Source organism: Antechinus flavipes, chromosome 4 (assembly GCF_016432865.1).
Source record: "Antechinus flavipes isolate AdamAnt ecotype Samford, QLD, Australia chromosome 4, AdamAnt_v2, whole genome shotgun sequence".
Classification (NCBI taxonomy): domain Eukaryota; kingdom Metazoa; phylum Chordata; class Mammalia; order Dasyuromorphia; family Dasyuridae; genus Antechinus; species Antechinus flavipes.
The window spans coordinates 479902118-479922326 of record NC_067401.1 but is presented as its reverse complement, the minus strand read 5'-3'; the positions used below and the strand labels follow the sequence as shown (position 1 = coordinate 479922326).

General features: G+C 52.7%; 1 protein-coding gene across 1 annotated transcript in view; it reads right to left on the bottom strand.

Moving 5' to 3' along the window:
• Window positions 1-20209, bottom strand: part of EIF2B3 (eukaryotic translation initiation factor 2B subunit gamma) — a 71939-nt gene that overhangs the window by 14253 nt on the left and 37477 nt on the right. Inside the window, exons 6-10 of the mRNA XM_051999885.1 lie at window positions 14717-14806; window positions 5398-5525; window positions 4473-4663; window positions 539-616; window positions 95-243 (exon numbers count right to left, since the gene is read on the bottom strand). Of these exons, the coding sequence (XP_051855845.1) occupies window positions 95-243; window positions 539-616; window positions 4473-4663; window positions 5398-5525; window positions 14717-14806 (636 nt within the window). The remainder of the gene's footprint in view (window positions 1-94; window positions 244-538; window positions 617-4472; window positions 4664-5397; window positions 5526-14716; window positions 14807-20209) is intronic.

The window sequence follows — 20209 nt, the reverse complement described above, 5'->3', positions numbered from 1 at the left end:
TGGGGGTGGAAGGGGAAATAAAGAGAATGGGGGCGGGGGGAACAGCCCAGTACCAGCCCTGAGTGGGGCCGTGTTGGGGGGAGACAGGACCTACCCTTCCTCAATGATGACAGAGTTCATAAGCAGAGAGTTGGTGATTTTCACTCTGTCTCTCAGGAGGCAGCTGGACCCAATGACGGAGTGTTTGATGGAAGTCTTCTCGCCCACCTGCACAGATGGTCCTATGATGCTGTCCACCCCAACCTGCATAAGTGCAGAGGAGCCAGTGAAACTTCTAACCCAGCGTTTCTGGACCATACCCCTCACACCCTCTTTTCCCCCTTCCCCAAGCCCTTTTCCCTGCCCACATCTCCAAGCTACAATTTAGTGCACCCTCTCTCGAGGAGGGGACGGGGCACAGTGAGGATCTGCCAGAGCTTCCCTCTCCCTAGGAGATCCTAGGGACTTCCCTGTGTTTCACCAGGGTCCAGGTTTGAGATTTTCCATGCTAGGAAAAGCCCCTTGCTCTGCAGTAGGGCGAGGGTCCCATCACGCTCACCATAGCCTGGTCAGAGATCTGTGCAGATGGATGAAGTAAGGCTTCCTCAGGGCAGAGAACAGGCAACAATTTGGGAATCTGAAGAAGGAAAGGAAGACTTTGTGACTCCTGCAGGAAAGAGCTGCTACACTGGGGCCTCCTAGACCTCTCCTTCCACTGCTCTTACCTGTTTCTGGGTTACCTCCTCAGACTATAGGATTTAAAGAGAGATGAAGGGCCCTTGAAAGTCAGTCATCCAGCCCAACTCTCTCTCTCTCTTTTTTTTTTTGTTGAGGCAATTGGGGTTAAGTGACTTGCCCAGGGTCACACAGCTAGACAGTGTCTGAGACCAGATTTGAACTCCGGTCCTCCTGACTTCAGGGCTGGTGCTCTATCCACTGCGCCACCTAGCTGCCCCGCAGCCCAACTCTCTTATCATTGGGCTCGAACCCTGGACCAACAACTGCCCTACTAGTTACTCAACAGAGAACTTGTCAAGGACTTATTACATACATGTTGTCTCCCTGAGAAGCCTGTGAACTCCCAGACAACAGGGACCACATCAGTAGCTGTTGTATACCCAGTGCTTAGCACAGTACCCAGCATGCAGTAAGTGCCTAATCGATGTTTGCTGACTGACCTCTCCATTCCCATCCCCATGCCACACCAAAGTCTGCTTGTTTTTGAACCTGGAGCAGGCAGAGGGGCCCTGGAGCAGCCGTAGCTGGGGAAGACTATAGGATGAACTTCAGGAAGCTTCTCAGTTACTCCCAGTTCTGACCCTCCTGCCTCCTCGGGACTCCACAGCTCGGTCCGACCCAAGCACAGGTCAAGAGAGCCATAGAAAACGTTCCTCAACAATGCTGTAACAGGCAGCTCAGGGCAGCCCACACCTCTGCAAGAGGGCTCTGCGGGAAGGGGGTTTCCTGCCCCGGGGGAAGGAAAGTCTCCTCCTTAGTCTGGGTTCTAAGGGATGGCTAGAAATCCCACCATTAGAGAGAGTGCCAAGGCTACCGGGGACTGGGGATCACAGCTTCCCAACACCTTCTCTGCCCTGAGTCCCGGATTTCTGTATGAGCCTGCCAGCAGGCTACCCCAATCCTTCTTCCATTCAGCTGTCAAAATGGTCTTTCTAAAGCACAGGTCCAGCTATGTCACCCCTACCGTCATCCAACAAATCCCCAGGGCTCCCCATCACCTCCAGGATCAAATACAAAACCTCTTTTGGCTCTTAAAGCTCTTCTTAACCTGGGCCCTTCTTCCTTTGCCTGTATCCTTCCATCTTACCCTTCTCTAGATACCTACAATCTGCTAACACTGGCTGCTCTCTGCAAAGGACGCTGCATTTCCAGACTCCGGACTTTTCCTCTGGCTGTGCCCTCTCTCCTCATCTCTGCCTCCTGGCTTCCGAGCTTCCTTCAAGTTCCAGCTAAAATCTGATCTTCTAATTGCACATGTTTAACATATATTAGATTACAGTCTAGGAGGAGGGAGTGGGGGAAAGGGAGGGAGAAAAATTTGGAACAGAAGGTTTTACAAGGGTGAATGTTGAAAACTTATCTTTATTTTGAAAATAAAAACCTATTTTTACTTTCTAAATCCAATTCTTCCTGTGCAACAAGAGAACTGGTTGGTTCTGCACACATATATTGTATCTAGGGTATATTGTGACATATTTAACATGTATAGGACTGCTTGCCATCTGGGGGAGGGGGTGAAGGGAGGGAGGGGAGAAACCGGAACAGAAGTGAGTGCAAGGGATAATGTTATAAAAAATTACCCAGGCATGGGCTCTGTCAATAAAAAGTTATAATTATTTTAAAAAAAAAAGGAAAAACCTAAACTTTGTAGTGGCCAGAAACTGGAAACTGAGTGGATACCCATCAGTTGGAGAACGGCTGAATAAATTATGGTATAATGAATATTATGGAATATTATTGTTCGGTAAGAAATGACAAGCAGGAGGATTTCAGAAAGGCCTGGAGAGACTGACAGGAACTGATGCTGAGTGAAAGGAGCAGGATCAAGAGATCATTATATAAGAGATTCAACAACAAGACTATATGATGATCAATTCTGATGGACATGAGCAATGAGATGAACCAAACCAGTTCCAATAGAGCATTAATGAACTGAACCAGCTACACCCAGCGAAAGAACTCTGGGAATGACTATGAATCACTACAGAGAATTTCCAATCCCTCTATTTTTGTTTGCCTGCATTTTTGATTTCCTTCATAGGCTAATTGTACAATATTTCAGAGTCTGATTCTTTTTGTATAACAAAATAACTATTTGGACATGTATACATATATTGTATTTAACTTCTACTTTAACGTATTTAACATGTATTGGTCCACCTGCCATCTGAGGGAAGGGGGTGAGGGGAAGGAGGGAAAAAGTTGGAACAAAAGAATTTGCAATTGTCAATGCTGAAAAATTACCCATGCATATATTTGTAAATAAAAAGCTATAATAATAATAAAAAAAGAAAAGAAAAATGTATAAAAATAAAATAAAATCTGATCTACAAGAAGCATTTCTAGTGCCACCTTCCCTTCACCCTCCCACCCTGCCAGTGCCTTTTCTCTGAAATTACCTTCCATCTGCCTTGTGTCTATCTTGTACACAGCTGTTTGCTCAGTTTCCCCTATTAGAATATAAGCTCCTTGAGGGTAAGAGCTGGTTTTTTTTTTTGTTTTGTTTTGTTTTGTTTTGCGGGGGTGGGGTGGGGTGGGGAACCTTTCTTTCTTGCTTTCTAAGTACAGGGGCCTGGCGGGTTAAGTAAGCTTTGTTGCCTTCTGACACTGGGGCATCCATCTGCCAAGCCAGCCAGCCCCCTTCTCCCATCAATAAGTTCCTTTTGGGGACTCCATGCTGGGGAAAGGGTGGGCATGGGCCAGGTGTGCTGATGGGTGCCACAAGCATGCAGAGGTTCTTCCTGAGACCTGCCTCCACTCCCTTTTTGCTCCACTCTCTTTCCCCATTAGACTGTAAGCTCCTTCAAGGTGGGGACGACCTTTCTTTTTGCTTGTTTTTGTATCCCGAGCACTTGGTACCGGCTGGGACAAAGTGCTTTATAAACGATAAATGGTGGCTGGCTGACTAGCTGTGCAGAGTACAAGGAAGAGTGATGGCTGAGATGAGGCGGCTGCCAGGTGCGGAGGATCCCAAATGCCAGGCAAAGGGGGGTGAACACCCTCTGGCAGACAACAGAGAGTCCTGAAGATTTCCGATCAGAAAGAGACGTGCCAAGGCCCAAGTAAGGGCACGGAGGGTCAGCTGGAACGTGTACTTGCCCACCAATGGGTGGCTGACATGAGTGTATGGACAGGTACCTGAGGTGTGTGTACGAGCCTTGGCCAGCCTAGTAACTGACTGCAGAGGAAGGCAGAGACGAAGGACGGTTTACTAATGGCCAGAGAGCCTTGGGGGTCTTCCTCTCCGCTCCCCCTGACTCCACATGGGCCACCGCTCCCTGCTAGGATCTGCCCCCACAGCTCGTGGCCTCTGCAGGGCCCGGGCAGAACAAACCTAAGCCCTCTTCCATGGGGCAGTCCTGGTCACTGTCCGTCTCTGAGCCTCATCTGTAAAACCGAGGGGCCAGACCTAGGTCCTTCTAGCTCTAAATCCTCGTTTTATGAACAGTCAGAACAACTGTCCTGACTCTTGGACCCCTGGGAGCCTCAGAGGACCCTGGGCCCAGGGAGTGAAGACCAAGCCTCCTTAAGGCAGCTCACCCTGCCCCGCTGAAGCCCCTGCACAGAAGCCATTGGGGTGCTGGAGCCTGGTGCTCAGGCAGGTCTGATGGCCACAGCTGATAGGCAGCCCCGCCTTGGCCGGCCCCTGGTTCTTCCCGGTGGTCTCCCCTCCTGCCCTGACACGCCTGCCTGGGATTTCTGAGCCGGCAAACCCGTCTCCCTCCTCAGCAGGGCCGAGTGACTCACCCCCTTACCTGCTTGTTGGCTTCGATGTAGAGCCCCAGGGTGTTCACTCTAGAGCAGACCCCCTCTTTCATGACATGGACATAGCAGCTGACTCGGCTCCGAGCAAAGCCTTCCTGCCCCTCCCCTTGGCAGTCCTTCCAATAGGTGTTGTGGGGGTCCACAGTCAGCAGGTCATGGTCCTTGACGAAGCTGTAAATGTCTTCAGGAGGGAGGGCAGAGGGAGGAAGAGGCAGGAAGAAAGGCGTCAGCCAAGGGAGTGGGAAGGTGCTCACCGAGAGCTCCCCCCCGCCCTTCCCAGCAGTCAGGCTGTCCCCCCATGCCCCTCCGAGGGGCAGCAGTGACAAGCGACCACACTTCTGGGAAGCAGTTGGCACAAGCGAGCTGCCCGTGGCCACCCACACAGAAGGTAGCTCACGTGGGCTTTGAACCCCCTGACTGATACCAAGCTTCACCTTCCACCTCTATGACCAAGGGAGCTCACAAAATCAACTCCCGAGGGATGACGATTCATTGAAAGAAATAAGGGAGAGTTCAGCTGCTTGGTCACCCTCAGCAAACCATCCGCGTCTGTGCGGTTGCCTCCCGGTAGACTCCGGCTCCTCCAGGCTTCCCTTCTTAGGCTTGGGAAGTCCCCAGAGCCCCGCGAGCAAAGGCTGGGCCACAAGAACTGGCAGCCAGAAGGATGGGCCCGGCAGCCCGAGGACCTGTCTCTGGAGAAAGGGCTCCTCAGGCTCTGGCCGCACACCTGAGTCCCAGCCCAGACCCTCCATCACTGACCCAGCCCACAAGAATGTGGGCAACGGCCCAAGCCCTACGGGAGAGGCCCAAGGAACCAGGAGAATCTGGGCCCTCTCGGCCAGGAGGCTGGCAGCAGAGCTGGCCCAGGGCCTGCTGCTCACACGGGGGCCGCCACTCCTCGGCTCCTGCACTGACCTATGGACTTCTGGTCCTTCTTCTCTGGGGACTGCTCCTTCTCCATTCGCTCTGGCAGTGATGAAGGCGAGGAGAACTGTTTCCTGACTAAGTATGGGATCAGCTCGCTCCGGATGGATGTGATTGACCTAGGAGGAAACAAGAGCCAGCCATGAAGCCCCCTGGGTGTTTGCCTTATCCCACAGTGGGGGGCCCTGGGCCTTGGTTCTCCCCCACTGCATCCGACTTTAACTTGCTCTGGTTGGCCCGGAGGCCCAGGCCCCCGACTACACAATGCACCCAGTTTGCTTCCCTGTTCTGAAATGCTGGCGCTTCAAAACAAATCTCGTTGAGGAGCACCTGCACGCTGGAAGCAAATGGTGTCACGCTTGCTCGGTCCCCACAACAATGTGCGCCCTGTGCCAGGGCTCTGTGCCATGAGGATGCCGTAGGGGAGATGGGGTTCGGCAGCAACAAGTCCTTTGCAGGACCATGTTGCTAGGGTGCCCGGCGGGCAGCTCTCCTAGCTGCCTCTTCCAGACCAAGGGGGGATGCTGGCGATCGGCAAAGCTGCCATCTGCTGCTCAGACACTGGCACCAATGGCACCAGCTGCTCTCTCCCAGTCCAGTTTTGCCAGGGCTAGGGCCACCCCGACAGTGTGCCAGTTCTGCCCAGGTCCTGGGTGCTGAGCTGGGTGGAGGCAGCCTAGTCACGGACTGCCAGCAGGGACTTTCTGCAAGGCTGGCTACTCCTGCCAGACTGACAAGCACATGTTCACCGTGGGGCTGCCCCAAGCTTTCAGGCTTCAGCAGGGCTGAGGTTTCTGGAGAGAACAGCCCAGCAGAGCAGGAAATGGCATCATGGGGAAAGCTCCCCTCTGTCATGTGACACCACACAGCACCAGTCACCTCAAACTGTCCCCGGGATGCCCCGCGCCACAGAGAAAGATGGACCCCAGAGCCACCATGTCCCCAGCTCCCGGGGAAGGCCGGGCCCGGGCAGGCATGCTATCAGAGAGACGAACCGCCAGGAAACACACTTTTAAATGGTTGGAGAAGATCCTTAACCCCCCCAAAGAAGCCTTATTCTGCTGAGGGGAAGGGAAGCCAGAACACGATGAGGTGGAGGGAGTGAGCCAGGGAATAAAAGTCTCCTCTGCTCAGAATCCCCAACTCTCCTTAGGCCCCGGCGGGGGCCATGGAGGGGACAACACACACAGACACTCTCTGAGGCTCCTGCTGACTAGACCCTCTCAAATCTTTAATCTCTTCTCCCATCACTCTTACTTCTAATCTGCGTGCACGCGCGCGCGCGCACACACACACACACACACACACACACACACACACACAGTCTCCCTGCATCCCATCCCTCCATCTCTTTGCATTCTACATCTCGCCCCTACTTCCTCTCCATTCTCTTCTAAACCCTCTGAGTCCATCACTGCTCCAAAATCACCAAGGAGCCCTTAATCTCATTCCACATCCTTCTGGACCCTCGCACGGCATCCGACCCCTTCCTTTATCTCTCCTCCCGGCTCCTCTCTGATCTGGGGGAATAGGGGTGGAGCAAGGGTCTTGTTTCTTGTTGCCTCTCTGTCTCCTTTGCCGGATCTTTACCTAGGTCAGGTCGGCCCACAGTGTAGGGGATTTGTCCCAGGCCATTTCTCACCAGCTCCCATGGCCCGCTGACCATCTGGGCGGACCCCCCTCGGCTCCACAGGTCTGAGGACCTCTCTCCCGAACCCCAGTCCCACATCACAGCCAGAATCCATTATCTTCCTCCTCCACCCCACATTCACACATTCAGTGTCTTTACAGACTGTCTCCCAGGCCTTGGTGTAGCCCTCCCTATCTTCAATTATTGGAACCTCAAAGTCCAGTCCCCGTCCTCTACAACAAGTCCTTCTCATTGCCACCTCCTGGCTCCATGAAAGCCTTTCCCATTTACTGTGCACCCATCCTGTTTGTACCCAGTTGTCTGCAGGCTGTCTCTCCCATGAGATTGTGAGCTTCCTGAAGGCCCTTCTTTCTATTAGCACAGTGCCCAGCACACAGTAGGTGTTTAACAAATGTTTAGTGATTGACAGCTTCTTCCTCAAATTCCCCTTTAGATTTTTTGAGAATTTCACAAAACTACAAGATTGCAGCATGTGGGGACTGGAATGGCCATTCCCGTCCCCTAAAAATTATGACCCACTAGACGAAGGGACACTTGGACTCGGCTTTGAAAGCACGGGGCAGGAGGGGGTACTTCTCTCTCAGCCCTTCCCATTATTTCACACCTACCCCTCTGTAAGGGCAAGATGTGTGTCTGTGCCTTGAAAATAACAGGAAGTTATTCATCAATCAACCAACAAGCAGCTATCAAGTGCTGACTGTGCCAGGCCAAGGGGCAGGTGTGGGGAACACAACCTCCCCCTCTTCTCCCAGGTAAGCCATCCCTGCCTTCACGAGCTAATGGACCTTTCCTCTGAGAAAGAGAGCTCCAACTGACCTGAAAAGGGTCAGGCTTGTCTGCCTCCTGGGGATGAGATCAGGGCAACGGGCAGAGTTACAGAAAGACCGACTCTGGCTCGTGTTTCTGGAGAGAGAGAGGGGATCCATCCAACATGCGATGGGCTGTGCTGAGAGGTTCTGGGTGCGGGGACCGCTTGCTGCAGGGGAAAGCAGCAGACTGCGGCAGCAAGGGGGGCCCCATGGGGATGGAAACAGATGTTATGACCGAGAATACCACTGATCTACAGGATCTATGCTCCCTCTCATTTGTATTTGCCCCAATTACCTTTGAATCTGGTTCACTGCTGCCTGTGCATAAGAAGGCCTTTTGGGTCCCTCCCTACCCTTGCAACCACATGAATTCTCAAGGAAGGGAGAGCTGTGCCTTCTAATAACCCGGGAATTCCTAGGCAGAAGGCTTCAAGCCTAAGGCCCCTGGCCAACGGGTGCACAGGAGCAGAAGGCCAGGAGGCCCCTACCTGGGTTTCCTCTCCAGCTCGGGCCCCCTTCACACCTTGTGGACACCTTAGTGTACAGTATCCTCCAATGGAAAGATTGAGGTAGAGAAAGTAAGAGAAGTCAGGTTCTTCATTTCTATTCTCCTTGTGTCTTTTTTAATCAGCCACTGATAAAATATGAAATTGGGGGGAAGGGGAGGCTCTGTCCAAGGTTCCTCCCTCTTCTGTTGGGGACTGCAGCAGAGATAGAACAAAGATTGGAATTGACTGAGCTGGGGACAGATGGGGCTGGGGCCAGAGGCTCTCCCACATGAAGGACATTTCACACTGCTCTCTCTTTAGGCTCCCAGGCTCAGCTGAAGCCCACGGGTAGGTGGGAGCTGTATGTGCTGACAGAGGCAGCAGCTCCCCCCCCACACCCCTGTAAAGGTTCCTTGGTGCCCCTGCCTCCTGGGGGGCACAGCGACCACAAGATCAGAAGCTGGTGCTGTAGTTCCCGGCCAGGAAGGCCATCCCACCCTTTGGGCCATAGCTTGGCTCTCTGGTGTCAGACTAATTCAAGTACCCAGGAGCCAAGCCCTGGAGATCTTGGGTTGCATGTGAAGGGCAGTTTCTCCTCCCGGAGAGATCAAAATTCCACGGGGATTCATGCTCAGAAAGACGACCTTGTTTCTCTCTGCTTTTGCATCAGTTTACCCTAAACCAGTACAGCCAAGCTCTATGTCTGTCTGTCTCCTCCTGTCCCTCCTTTTAAAATATGAAAGAAATGTCCATTCCCTTCTGTCCACTGTGTGGTGTGTGTCCCCCCATTCCCTTTAACAAATGGCCCAGTCCTGGGGAAGATGGCATTTATAGTCACAAATTAATTAATTTAAAGGGCCAGGACCAAAGACAGGCACTCAGGGCTGGCTGCTCCTTCACCTTGTTTCTTCTAGATCCCCCATCAGCTTCCAACGAGGGGGCCCAGTGGAGCACAGTGAAGGATGCACTCACAACACAAATGTTTCTCCTCACTAAACCAGGGCAGGAATCTTAAAGTCTGGCTGAGGTGGTGGAGGCCCAGAGAACCCCAGACTCGACCCAACTGACCTGGGGGAGGCAAGGTCTGGGGTTTAGCCAGCCCGGGTCTCATCCTCTTGGAAGAAGCTTTCCAGAAGGCCTGGCAGACTCTGCCAGGCAGAATGTTTCCCAGGAGGCTCCACAAACTAAAGGGACATGGAGGGGACGTGGGACCCGCAGCTCCTGGCCTCCTCACGCAGAAGGGACAACTGGATCTGGGGCTGTACCGAATGACATGGAATCATCTCAGAAATCCTTACTCTCACTAAGACTCCAAGGGAGTCATAAAACATTTTCCCCCACGTATAGCTGTCATGAGTTAACTGCCCACAAACAGTTCTCAGAAACATCTGGAAAAACCTCTGGCCATTCCAATTGCTGACATTTTTGCTTGAGCCTCGGTCTGAGAACTGGCCCCTGCTTCCTGACTCCCTCCCGACCCTCCACTGGAAGCATCAGTACCTTGTTAATTTGGTCTCTTCTGAGAATTACATGGTGCAAACGAAACCCCAAACTTTCCAGGCTGGTTCAGACCCTTGATTTGGTCTGTTCAAGATCTGCCCCAAGGCAAAGGCCAGCTGGGAGTCCTCTTCCTCCAGCCCCCGTGGGGGCACCACGGCCTGGCCCACCCAGAGCGTTTCCTTTAGAGACAGACCCCTTCCCAACGGGACAATAAAGAGAAAGGGAATGGGAACATGGAGCCACACCCTCATCTTTCTTCTAGATATTTTTTTTTTTTTGCCTTCAAAGAAAACAGATTTAATCTCGTGTGGTAAACAGGAAATTTAGATTACAAGGCACCGACTTAAAAGCTAAGTATTTGGGCTACAGTATTCTATAATAGCCTCTTCTCCCCCTCTGGGTTTTTCTTTCTGGCAAACTCTTCAAGGACTCTTTAAGGATGCAGTGTTAGTGCTGAGGCTCACTGCTGGAAGGAAGACAGGGAAGAGCGATGCCCTCGGACCCCCTCGCTGGGGTCAGCGCTGCGGGGGAGCCTGGAAGGTGCCGGTGTGTGGGCTCGAAACTGCTCCTGCCCCCGCCACGTGAGCTTAGGAAAAGCTCACTTTCTTTCACTGTCTCCAAATTCTGAGATCATGCGATGGGAGGAGGGAGAGAACTAGAAGGGAAAATGAGGCACATCAAAGCCTCCTCACCCCCAGTGGGGTCCAATCCCACTTCAAAGGTTGGGATGGAATTGCAGCATCAAACCCTGGGCTGGAAAGGATCTCAGGGGCCAGTGAGTGCCCCCTCCTCATTTTCCAGATGATGGAAAGGATGGCCTAAATGTCACTCGTGATGTAATAGGCTCAGAGCTGGGATCTGAACTCGGGCTCTGCCTCTGGGTCCAGCCCTTTGCCCATTCAACCAAGATGCAGGATCTCAGGGACTGCCAGGGAGCTGAAGCTTTACATTTTATGGGGGGGAAACTGAGGCCCCAACTCAAACTGGCCACCCACGACAGCCGAGGACAGTCAGGCCCAGGCTCTGCCAGCAGCACTCAGGGGGCAGGAGAGACTTTGGGCAGGGGACCTAGAGAAGAGTTCTCCAGACAAAGCCCAGGGAGGTTCCAGCCAGCTCCCCCTCCTGTTCTCTGGGTCCGCAAAGCCTCCAGGGCAGGAGCCCAGCTCCTCTGTCAGCCTCTCGGAGGCTTGCTTGGAGCCTGCCAAACCCAGTGTCCTTCACTCCTGCATAGCTGGGTCTCTGCCCCAGAGAGATCCTCAGACACTGCTCACGCTCCTCTTGCCATCCCCTGTATCCCCCAGCACTTTCCAACTGATCCCTGTGCTTGTAATGACTCCAACTCTGGGGTCTCAGTTTTTTTCTGGGAAAACAGGGACACTACTAGCAACTACCTCACAGAGTCATTCAGTCAACAAGCATTTATTAAATACCTACTGTGTGCCAAGTACTGAGCAAAGTGCTGTGGGTATAAAGAAAGGGGAAGACAGCCCTGCCCCTAGGGAGTTTCCACCTGTTTGGCTTATGTGAGGAGGGATGGGAAGTAGTCTGCCACCCTGACCACAATGGATCAGCGTGAGATCCCCTTGCTATTAGTGTCACGCCCATTCTATGCTGCCCAGGGCAGACCCAGGTTCTGGACCACCTCCCAGCCGCAAGCAAGGAGAACTCACAGAACTCAATACGCTTGCTTCTCCAAAACAGCAGCAGATCCCACTCCCAGTGTTTTGACTGAGACAGGCGTTCCTAGCTCAAAAGGGCAGCTGTGTTAAACCAAACTGCCTCAGAGGGGCAGCCAGGCACCGGACTGGTTCTCAGAACACTGCCCCTCACTTGCTGTCATTCAGGGTGCTGCTGCTGCCCAGCCCTGGGCAAAGCCCGTGGGCCTCTGTGCTCAGCCTGGCCTTGGCTGCTTCCTCAGTGGCCCCTTTCGTTCTGAAGGGAAGCTCACGCAGGAACACCCCTTTGAACAGAGACCTTCAGAAACCCCCCACATTTCTCTCGGAGATCCCTCGCCAAGCATGGCTCCCCCCTCTTTTCAAGTGCTGCGAGGGGGGAGCAGGCCACACTCCTCTTGGGGGAGCAGCTCTTGGGCTGTCAGCTGTCAGTCTCAGATTAATCATCCTCCCTCCTAGGATGGCACCGGCCTCGAAGGCACACTCGTGCAGCTGCCACCTGGTGAGAAGCATGTCCCAGGCTGGCTTACCAAAGCAGGCCGAGGGCCCCAGGGAAGCCGCCCTCCAGGCCACGCGGCCTTCTGGCCAGCAGAGCTCGAGAAAATCGTTTCCTAAGGAGTCTCAGTCTGTTAGTGAAGGGAGTAGCTCACACAGACGAGATTAGGGAGCCAAATTCTAGAGAACAGAGGGAAATCTTCGGCCCGCGAAATAGCGGACCGGATCCTGGGCACTTGGCAGTGGAGGACATCAGAAACGCTCCCCCAGTCCTCCCAGCCTGGCCTCTGGCTCGGTGGGCAGTACCTGGATGCAGGGCAGGCCTGTCCCCTAGCCTCCCTTCCCTTCTTTAAAAATCCTATTTTTACTGACATGGTTTGTTTTCACATCACCAGATCACCACAAAGTGGGGCCCACCTCGCCTCTTCTCACCAGTGGAGCTCCTGGGTCCCTCCTCACCTCGACTTTCCCAATGTCACTGACACTGAATCCTGATTGATTAACGACACATTTCTTTTGCACTTCATACCTTCTCTTCCCTGTCCAACTCAACCCTAGCACTGCCAGTCCCCTTGCTCTCCTTGCCCCTTCCACCACAACCTCTGGAATTCCTGCTCTGCTTGTAACAAACTGCCCTTTGATTCAGACCTGGTCCTCCTGTGCTCCTTCTTCTTCTTGGCCTCCTGGGGGACTGGGGAGGAGCCTTCCGCCCAGAACACTCCAAAACCCTGTCCGGCCTTTCCTTTACCAGTTGCCCCTTCTCTCAACACTGCCCCTGCTCCTGCAGAACGAAGCCACTGCTCTCAGAGGGGACGGAGGGGAATGTCTGCTGCTTCTTGCTCCCCACTGTTACCTCTCCCTCTTAATGCTATCGTTCATCTGAGCAGTGAGCCAATATCCTAGACTCTAGAAGTTCTTTCTCTCTTGTCCGGTGGCTCACGCTTCAGAAAAAGCCCCGTGCTGGATTATTCTCACCGTCTCCCCACTCTGTTCCTAGTCCCACGATGCTGACTGGTTCTGCTACAAACTGTTATCTATTATCAGCCAGGTCCTCCCTATACACCCCCTATTTTGTCCTCTTCAGTAGTTTGAGATTTGAAAACAACTTGTAGAATTTATTATATAAGTTTTCTTGAAATGGAAATTTATTGTTTTAGACCTAATCCTTTCTTATGTTCTGCTATATGAATTACAATGCCTTTTCTTTTTCTTTTTTGTATTTAAATTTTAAATGAATTTTTAAAAATACAGCAACAAACAGAGAACATTCACTATGAAGTCTCTCCTAACTTTCTCTACATGTCAAACCCCCTGACCTCATCCTCCATTCTCTCTTCCTTTACTCATCTGATAGCCCTCTCTCTGCCAAGACCACCTTCTCTAGGAACCTCATCCTATCCCCTCCTATTTCTACCCTGTGAATTATCTTCCTCCCTTCTAATCTTCAGTTTGTATCCACATTTCTTTCCTGCTGCCCACAAGTATTCCTGGATCTCCACCAGTGACCCCCACTGGCATCATCCACTTGGCACCCCCCAAGGTATCATCTGAAATCTTCCTTTCCTCTCACTCTCTATTTCTGACGTCTCTCCTTTTTGCAGAGACAATGACCAAACCCCGAGGTTGAGTGACTTAAAAAAGGGTCCCAACAGCAGTCCCATCTCGCCCAGGGATCTATGGAATCCGTGGGAGAAGTGAAGAGCACACAGCTACACTATGGGGGATACGAGAATGACTGGGCTCCGTCCTTCCCTGAAAAAACCCTCCTTGGGCTATGCTGGCCCTTCCTGGAGAGGCCCTGGCAGCCAGGCACTGCCCTTGCCCCTACCAACTCAAGAAGATCTGGTCTTTAAAGCCTTGGCTCCAGCTGGCTTTCCAGGCTTATTACACATGATTCCTCTGTATATACTCTATGGTTGGGCCAAAGGGGTCTAATCAATCCCCAAGCATTTATCAGGCCCCTGGGCCAAGTCCTGGGGGTACAAAAGGAAGGCAGAACCAGCTCCCTCCCCTGCCTCCAGGCTGTTTCCACTAACTTTTTAGGGAACCCCCAGACCCCTCAGGAGCTCAGCCTGGAGGCCTCCTTGTGGCCAAGGTCCTTCCCTCCTTACTGGTGCCCTTCCAAATTACTTTGATTTGCTGTGGAGACTCTGAAGGGCCCCAGGGTTTCCCCTGATCTAATTAGATCCAATGATCTAATGTCCTAGAGGACAGGAATGGCCTTGTTATCTCTGTCTCCCCAGAGTGGGCCACACGGCAGCCAAAAATCAATACCTACTTATTGGTTAAAAGTTAGTGGGGTAGAGGCCCCGCGGCACCTCATGAACGACTCTCCAGAGGCTGAACCTAAGGAAGACTCTGACACGAGGGTGGATTTTATTTTCACATAAACTGAGTAAGAAGCTTTTACCACCAGAGCTTCATTTAAATAGCATTCTGAAGTCTAAAGAGAGAGCACTGGGCCCGAGGTCAGGAAAGTCAGGTTCTAGATCTGGCCTCCAACACCGCCAGCCGTGTAATCCTGAGCAATTCAACTGACTACTGTCTGCCTCAGTTTCCTCACGTATAAAATGGGGCTGTCGTGAGGATCAAATGTGATCATATTTTAAGGTGCAAATGTTAAAGTTTTAACAAGCCATTAGCAAATAATAAAAACTCAAACTCTGACACCTCTCTCCCTGCCCCCAACCTTACCTGTTTTCAACCAGGAAATCTACAACGTATTTCTTCAGGCAGTAGAGATGGGCGTCCACAAGACCTGTCTGGAAGTGTATTCTAGGATGCCTGGGAAAACAACAAAGAGAGGCCTTAGAAATGGTCAGTGGCCCTGCCAGGTCCCTTTGGGCGGCTCCTGGGGGGACAGGCCTGCCAGAACCGTGCCCAGGAGGATGCCACACATCCCCACTTTGTCCTCAGGCCAGCCGGGTCCCTGAGCACTGCCCGGCGGCCAGACAGAAGAGACGGCTGTGTGGAAAGGGCTTGTGCAGCTGGGTCTCAGACTTTCGGGGGCCTGTTCCCTCCTTTGTAAATGGATGAGTAAAAGGAGAAAAGAAACCTCCTTCTGCCTGCAGCATCAAGGCTGGGATACAGTGCAACACTCCAAAGGTAAAAAGTCCATTTATTTACAAAAGAAGCCAAAATACCCGTAGTTTTCACTGCTTGTGTCAAGGCCACAGATCGAAGCAAAGTCCAGGTGTTTCCCCAAAGAGATTTCTCTTAAGGGCAGATCTGACTCGTTACTCTCTCCATCGGATAAACTGAGTGACTTCCCAGGACCAAATAACCCCGCTCAGTGCAGCTGGTTTAACGCCTTTCAGAGAGAGCCCAGTCCCAGCCCAAGCTGGGAGCAGCGCTGTGCCCGGCTTCCCTGCACACACCACAGGGCCCTCACACTGCCCACTGCCCCCGGTGGCTTCTGGCCCAGATCCTGTCCCAGCTGCATGGAGCACCCTCCTTCCTCCTCTCCCTCTCTCCTCTTCTCCTCCCTCTCGTCTTCTTGCTCATTATCTCCAGGATAAAACTCTTAGCCTGGCCTTCATCAGGAACGCACAGTAGGGCTCTGATTTCACAGGATACCCCACTGAGGGCTCTCCAGGCTGGCTTCTTATATAGTCAGTTCTCCATCTCCCACCTCAATGCATTTGCCCAAGCAGGGTCCCATGAGGCGGATGTTTCTTCCGAGGCTCGTCTCACAGACCCCTCCTCTCTGAAGCCTCCTTGGGTTTCCTTGCCCAGCAGGAGGTGCCCTCGCCTTCCTCCACATCCTCCACCTGACACCTGTTAGGACCTGGGTTTGTCCTCTCCAAGGAGAAGGTAAACCCCTTGGGACCGACTCATCTTCATATCTACAGCCCGAGCACGGTGCAGGCAGTGACTTACGCTAAGCGCTCTGCAAACTTTCAAGCGCCACACAAATGTGCACCCACGTTACCGCTGGGGAACTTTCACTCTAACAGTTCAAGGCTGCCTTGCCTTGCCCCATTCGTGCGGCCTGTCCCAAGGATTAGGAACACCTGAGGTGCAAGGGCCTGTGGACTGGTCAAGGGAGGCTTCTGTCTGCTCTCAGGGACAGCAGGAAGTGGGTTTGGTCTACACCTTCTGTGAGCTCCAAAGAGAACTCTTTCTCCCACACACAGTTCTCAGAGGTGTGTGACTGACTAAATAAAGCCGTTGTTAAACCACTCGCTACACGTGAGGAAGTCCTGTACACAAGGAAGGCCTCCCCGTGACCTTTACCCCCATGCTCCTCCCTTTCCTGTTCTTCCAAACCAAGAGAAGACTGGCACATTGAAAGAATCCCGGCCATCGGGGCTCCCAGGTCTCTCTTCAGTCTGACACTGATGAAGAAAAGGCTTGGAGAGGGACATCCCTGACTCCGACAAAGGCGGCGGACAGATCGGATGCTGGTTCCCAGGCACAAGGCCTGGGCGGCCCTGAAACAAGTAGGATCCCCTACAGAAACATGCCCCCACAGGCAAGAGCTGAGAATGTGACAAGGTGGAGGCTAATGTTCTCCAGGCCCGGGAGGCCGCCGACTCTGGCCCTCACTATCTGGTGGGGCTGCGATGCATTAGGCTGCTCGAAGCTTAGCTCGAGTTCAAAGAGAATGCAGTGTATAAATATTTGCATCACCAATATCGGACAAAACAAAACATCCTGAAGAAGCGTGGAGCCAGGGATAAAAGCGGCTCTGGAAAACCCCACCCACAGAGCACCGCAGACTTCAGTGGAAGCCAAAGGAAGGTTTTCTCCAAATAAGTAATTACTGTGGTTAGGACTCCTCCTCCCCCAACCCTCCCATCTCCTCTGCTCCGGATAAATCAATGTATCCGCATTGTAAAGCTCCCGAAGCCTTCTCCCAACCTCCATTCCTTCCTAACTAGGCCCCAGTGCCCATCCCAGCCTGCCCAAGTCCCTAAGGGGGCTGTACAGAAGTGGGCCGGGGGCCAGGATGCAGCTGCCTGGGGCGCAACCTGAAGGTGGGTCAGCTCAAAACTCAGTCCAGAGGATCCTGGTTTTTTACAGGGAAGAGCATTAAAATTCATCCTAAAAAGATGTCCTTGCCCCTGCTTTGCAGTTTCCAATACTACTAAAACAGCCTGCACAAGAAAGGCCGGCCTCAGCTACAGTGATTTAAGAGGGTGATGGGTACACCCTCTGAAGCAGCTCTGAAGGCGGGAGGGAGGGTTTTACTCATCCAGCCTGATGACATTCCCTCAGTGGCACAAAATGGCCTTTCCCAAACAGAACAACCGCCAAAGCCTGTGTGTGGAACGGGGGAATGGGAGAGGGTAATGATGGGGGGAGCAGAGAAAAAAGCCCCCGCCCCGCTCCCCTGTCCATGCTCACAGGCCAAAGACCTTTCAGTCAGTGATAGCACCTGGAAAGGCTGCTCAGCTCAAAGACCATTCCTCTACCCAGGGACAAGTCTCAAGGACAGCCTGCAGCCAGGCCTTTCCACTGCCTCTGACCCTCTGAGAGCGGCTTCCTGGGCCCTCTCAGATGCTTGGGAGTGCAGTGAATAGAGCACTGGGCCTGGTTCAAATCCAACTTCAGGCACTTATTAGTTGTGTGACCTTGGACAAAGCATTAAACCTCTGTCTGCCCCAGTTTCTTCATCTGTAAAACGGGAATAATAATAACCTGCCCCTCCCAAAATTGTTAAGAGCATCAAATGAGAATGTCATTGTAAAGTGCTTTAGCATAATGCCTTGCACATAGTAGGCACTATAAAAACATTAGTTATTATTATTATCATGGAAAAAACTAAGCTCCGGATTCTCTGAGGCTGCCATGACCCCAGTCAGCAGAGTTGGAGCTCTTTGCTGCCCAAAGGAGCCTGGGCTCAGAAGAAAGGGTGGGATAATTTCCAGAAATATTCTGCTTGGTAATTACAGTGAATGGAACGAACCCGATTTCTGAATGAACCCAAGCGCTCTCACCAGCCCAAGGTTCCCAGGGAACACTGGTTTGTAAAAGGGCAGTCAGTCAGACCAAGCAGGCAGGCAGGAAAGGGTCCACTTCTTGCCCATCTCTGCCCACAACCAAACTGGTCAGTCTCTGAGCAACAGAAATCAGACCTCCTAATTACTACTGGGTCCGGGCTGTCGTCTCTCCTACACTGACAGTAAGCTCTCTGAAGGCAGGGACTGTTTCAAATTGACCTTGGGATCCTTAGCACCTGACACGGAGGAGGTTCTTAATAAGTATTTGCCAGCTAGCGGGCATGGCAACAGCCTGACCCAACAAGCTTCCCAAGTCTCAGGAGCAAACAACTAGAAAAGCAGCCTTCCTGACCCCTTCAGCAAACACTGAGCACTGAGACCGAGTTCTGACGGATGGACCAAGCCATTCACGGTCAGCGGCTTCTCAGAAGAGAGATGGGGACAAGAGGCATCACAGCACAAGACACAAACCCCTCCGGCCACGGCCACGGCACTGATTGTTGTGCTTAATTGTGTTTGTTTGTTACAAGGAGGACGATGCTACAGGGAGAATGAGTCAGTGGGAAGGGATGGTGATGGGGGGGGGGGGGGGACGGGAAAGTCTCACAAGGACTTTAACAACATCCACTCTCTGAAGGCCTCCATCCAGATGCAGGTTGCCCTGGAGCCTGGGGATGAGGGGAGAAGTGGAAGGTTCAAGAGACCAGGAGCGGCAGACGAGACGAGGACCGCTAAGGTTTGGGGGCTGGCTGGAGGGAAAGATGGCGGCGCCTTTGGGAGAAATAGGAGGCCCGGGGAGATCTGCACACATCTGGAAGACGTGGAAATGGAGGCTTCATGAGGCCGAGGTGGTGCAGGGCGGGGGCGGTTAGAGCCATGCTTCTGAGGGAGCGATCTCGAGCCAAGCTGACCCCTAACACAGCACATCACTCCAAGACTGAAACCCAAGACCTCCGCCACTGCCCACCAGCTCAGGGCATGGCTTTTCCCTCAGCACTGGATCCTGTGCCGCCTCACTCAGACACAACACTTGGCCAGGGGGCTGGTGACCCCATGGGTTTGACTGGGCACCTGTGACTGGGAAAAGGAGCTGTTACTCCAGGAGCAGCTGTTTCAGCACGCCCCACAGAAGGCCCATCACTGTCATTCTAGAAGATGCTTTTAAGGAATTCCTTCCCCAGGCAGCTGAAATATCAAAAGTCAAAAGGAATTTCATCCAGTGGATTTCAAAGCTCAGCAGGACACGGATAAATCCTGCATTACAACCTCCTTGGAAATGTTGTCTCTGCACTCCTTCACCTGCTCCCCTCATTAAGCAAGTTCCTCCTGTAGCCCTAAAGGAAATCATCACTCGCTAATACAATAGTCCTCTCAAAAGACTTACAGATATATCCTAGGAGGTTCCTAAGATGCCCATTTCTGGGCTGGCATGGGGGAGGGAACTAAGCCAGCGTGGGGCTCTACATCTTCTTCATGCCCTGAAGCCGGCACGCTCGGTTTGGGGCGACGTCAACAGCCAAGCATGGAGCTTCCCCACTTGTGAGTAAAATCGTCCCAAGAGCGATGGTGAGCACACATTCAGAGATGGGAGGCAACCCAAGAGCCTCCAGGGAAAGGCTGGGCCAGGGAGAGAGAGCTCACTTTCCTCTCCAAGTGTCTAGTGAGGTCTGGCTGAAAGCAGAGGGCCCTTTGCACAGACACGCCATTTGGAGGCAGCTCAAAGAGCTGGATTCCAGGCTCCCGTCTCCAAGAAAGGGCCTTTTGGACAGCTTCACCTGGACATTCCCCCATCATCTCACACTCACTGGGTCCAAAGCTGAATTCATTCTCCTGCTCCCATATCCCCCCGTCATCTCAATCTGCCTAATGCTGCCGAGGACGCCGCCATCCTCCCAGTCCGCAGGTTTAAAATCTGAGCATCTTCCTCATCTTATCATCGGGCACCTTCCCAACTCATTCCTAAGCATTCCTTAACAATCTCTTAGGGGCCCTGCTATCATCTGAATGGAGAGCCAGAGAGGGGCAATGAGGGCCTGCAGCAGGAGAGGGGTTGAAGGGACCGCATTCTGGGGTGATCAGAGGGACAGGTAAATCAGTATCTAAGCGGGCCGGCCTTCCTCCTGGGTCTTTGCTTTGCCTGTTCCTGAGCCTGAAAGGTGCTTCTTCCTCCCATCTCTTAGAATCCTCCCTTGCCATCTTCTCCATGAGGTCATCGCCATTCCTCCAGCCATGTGCACTGACC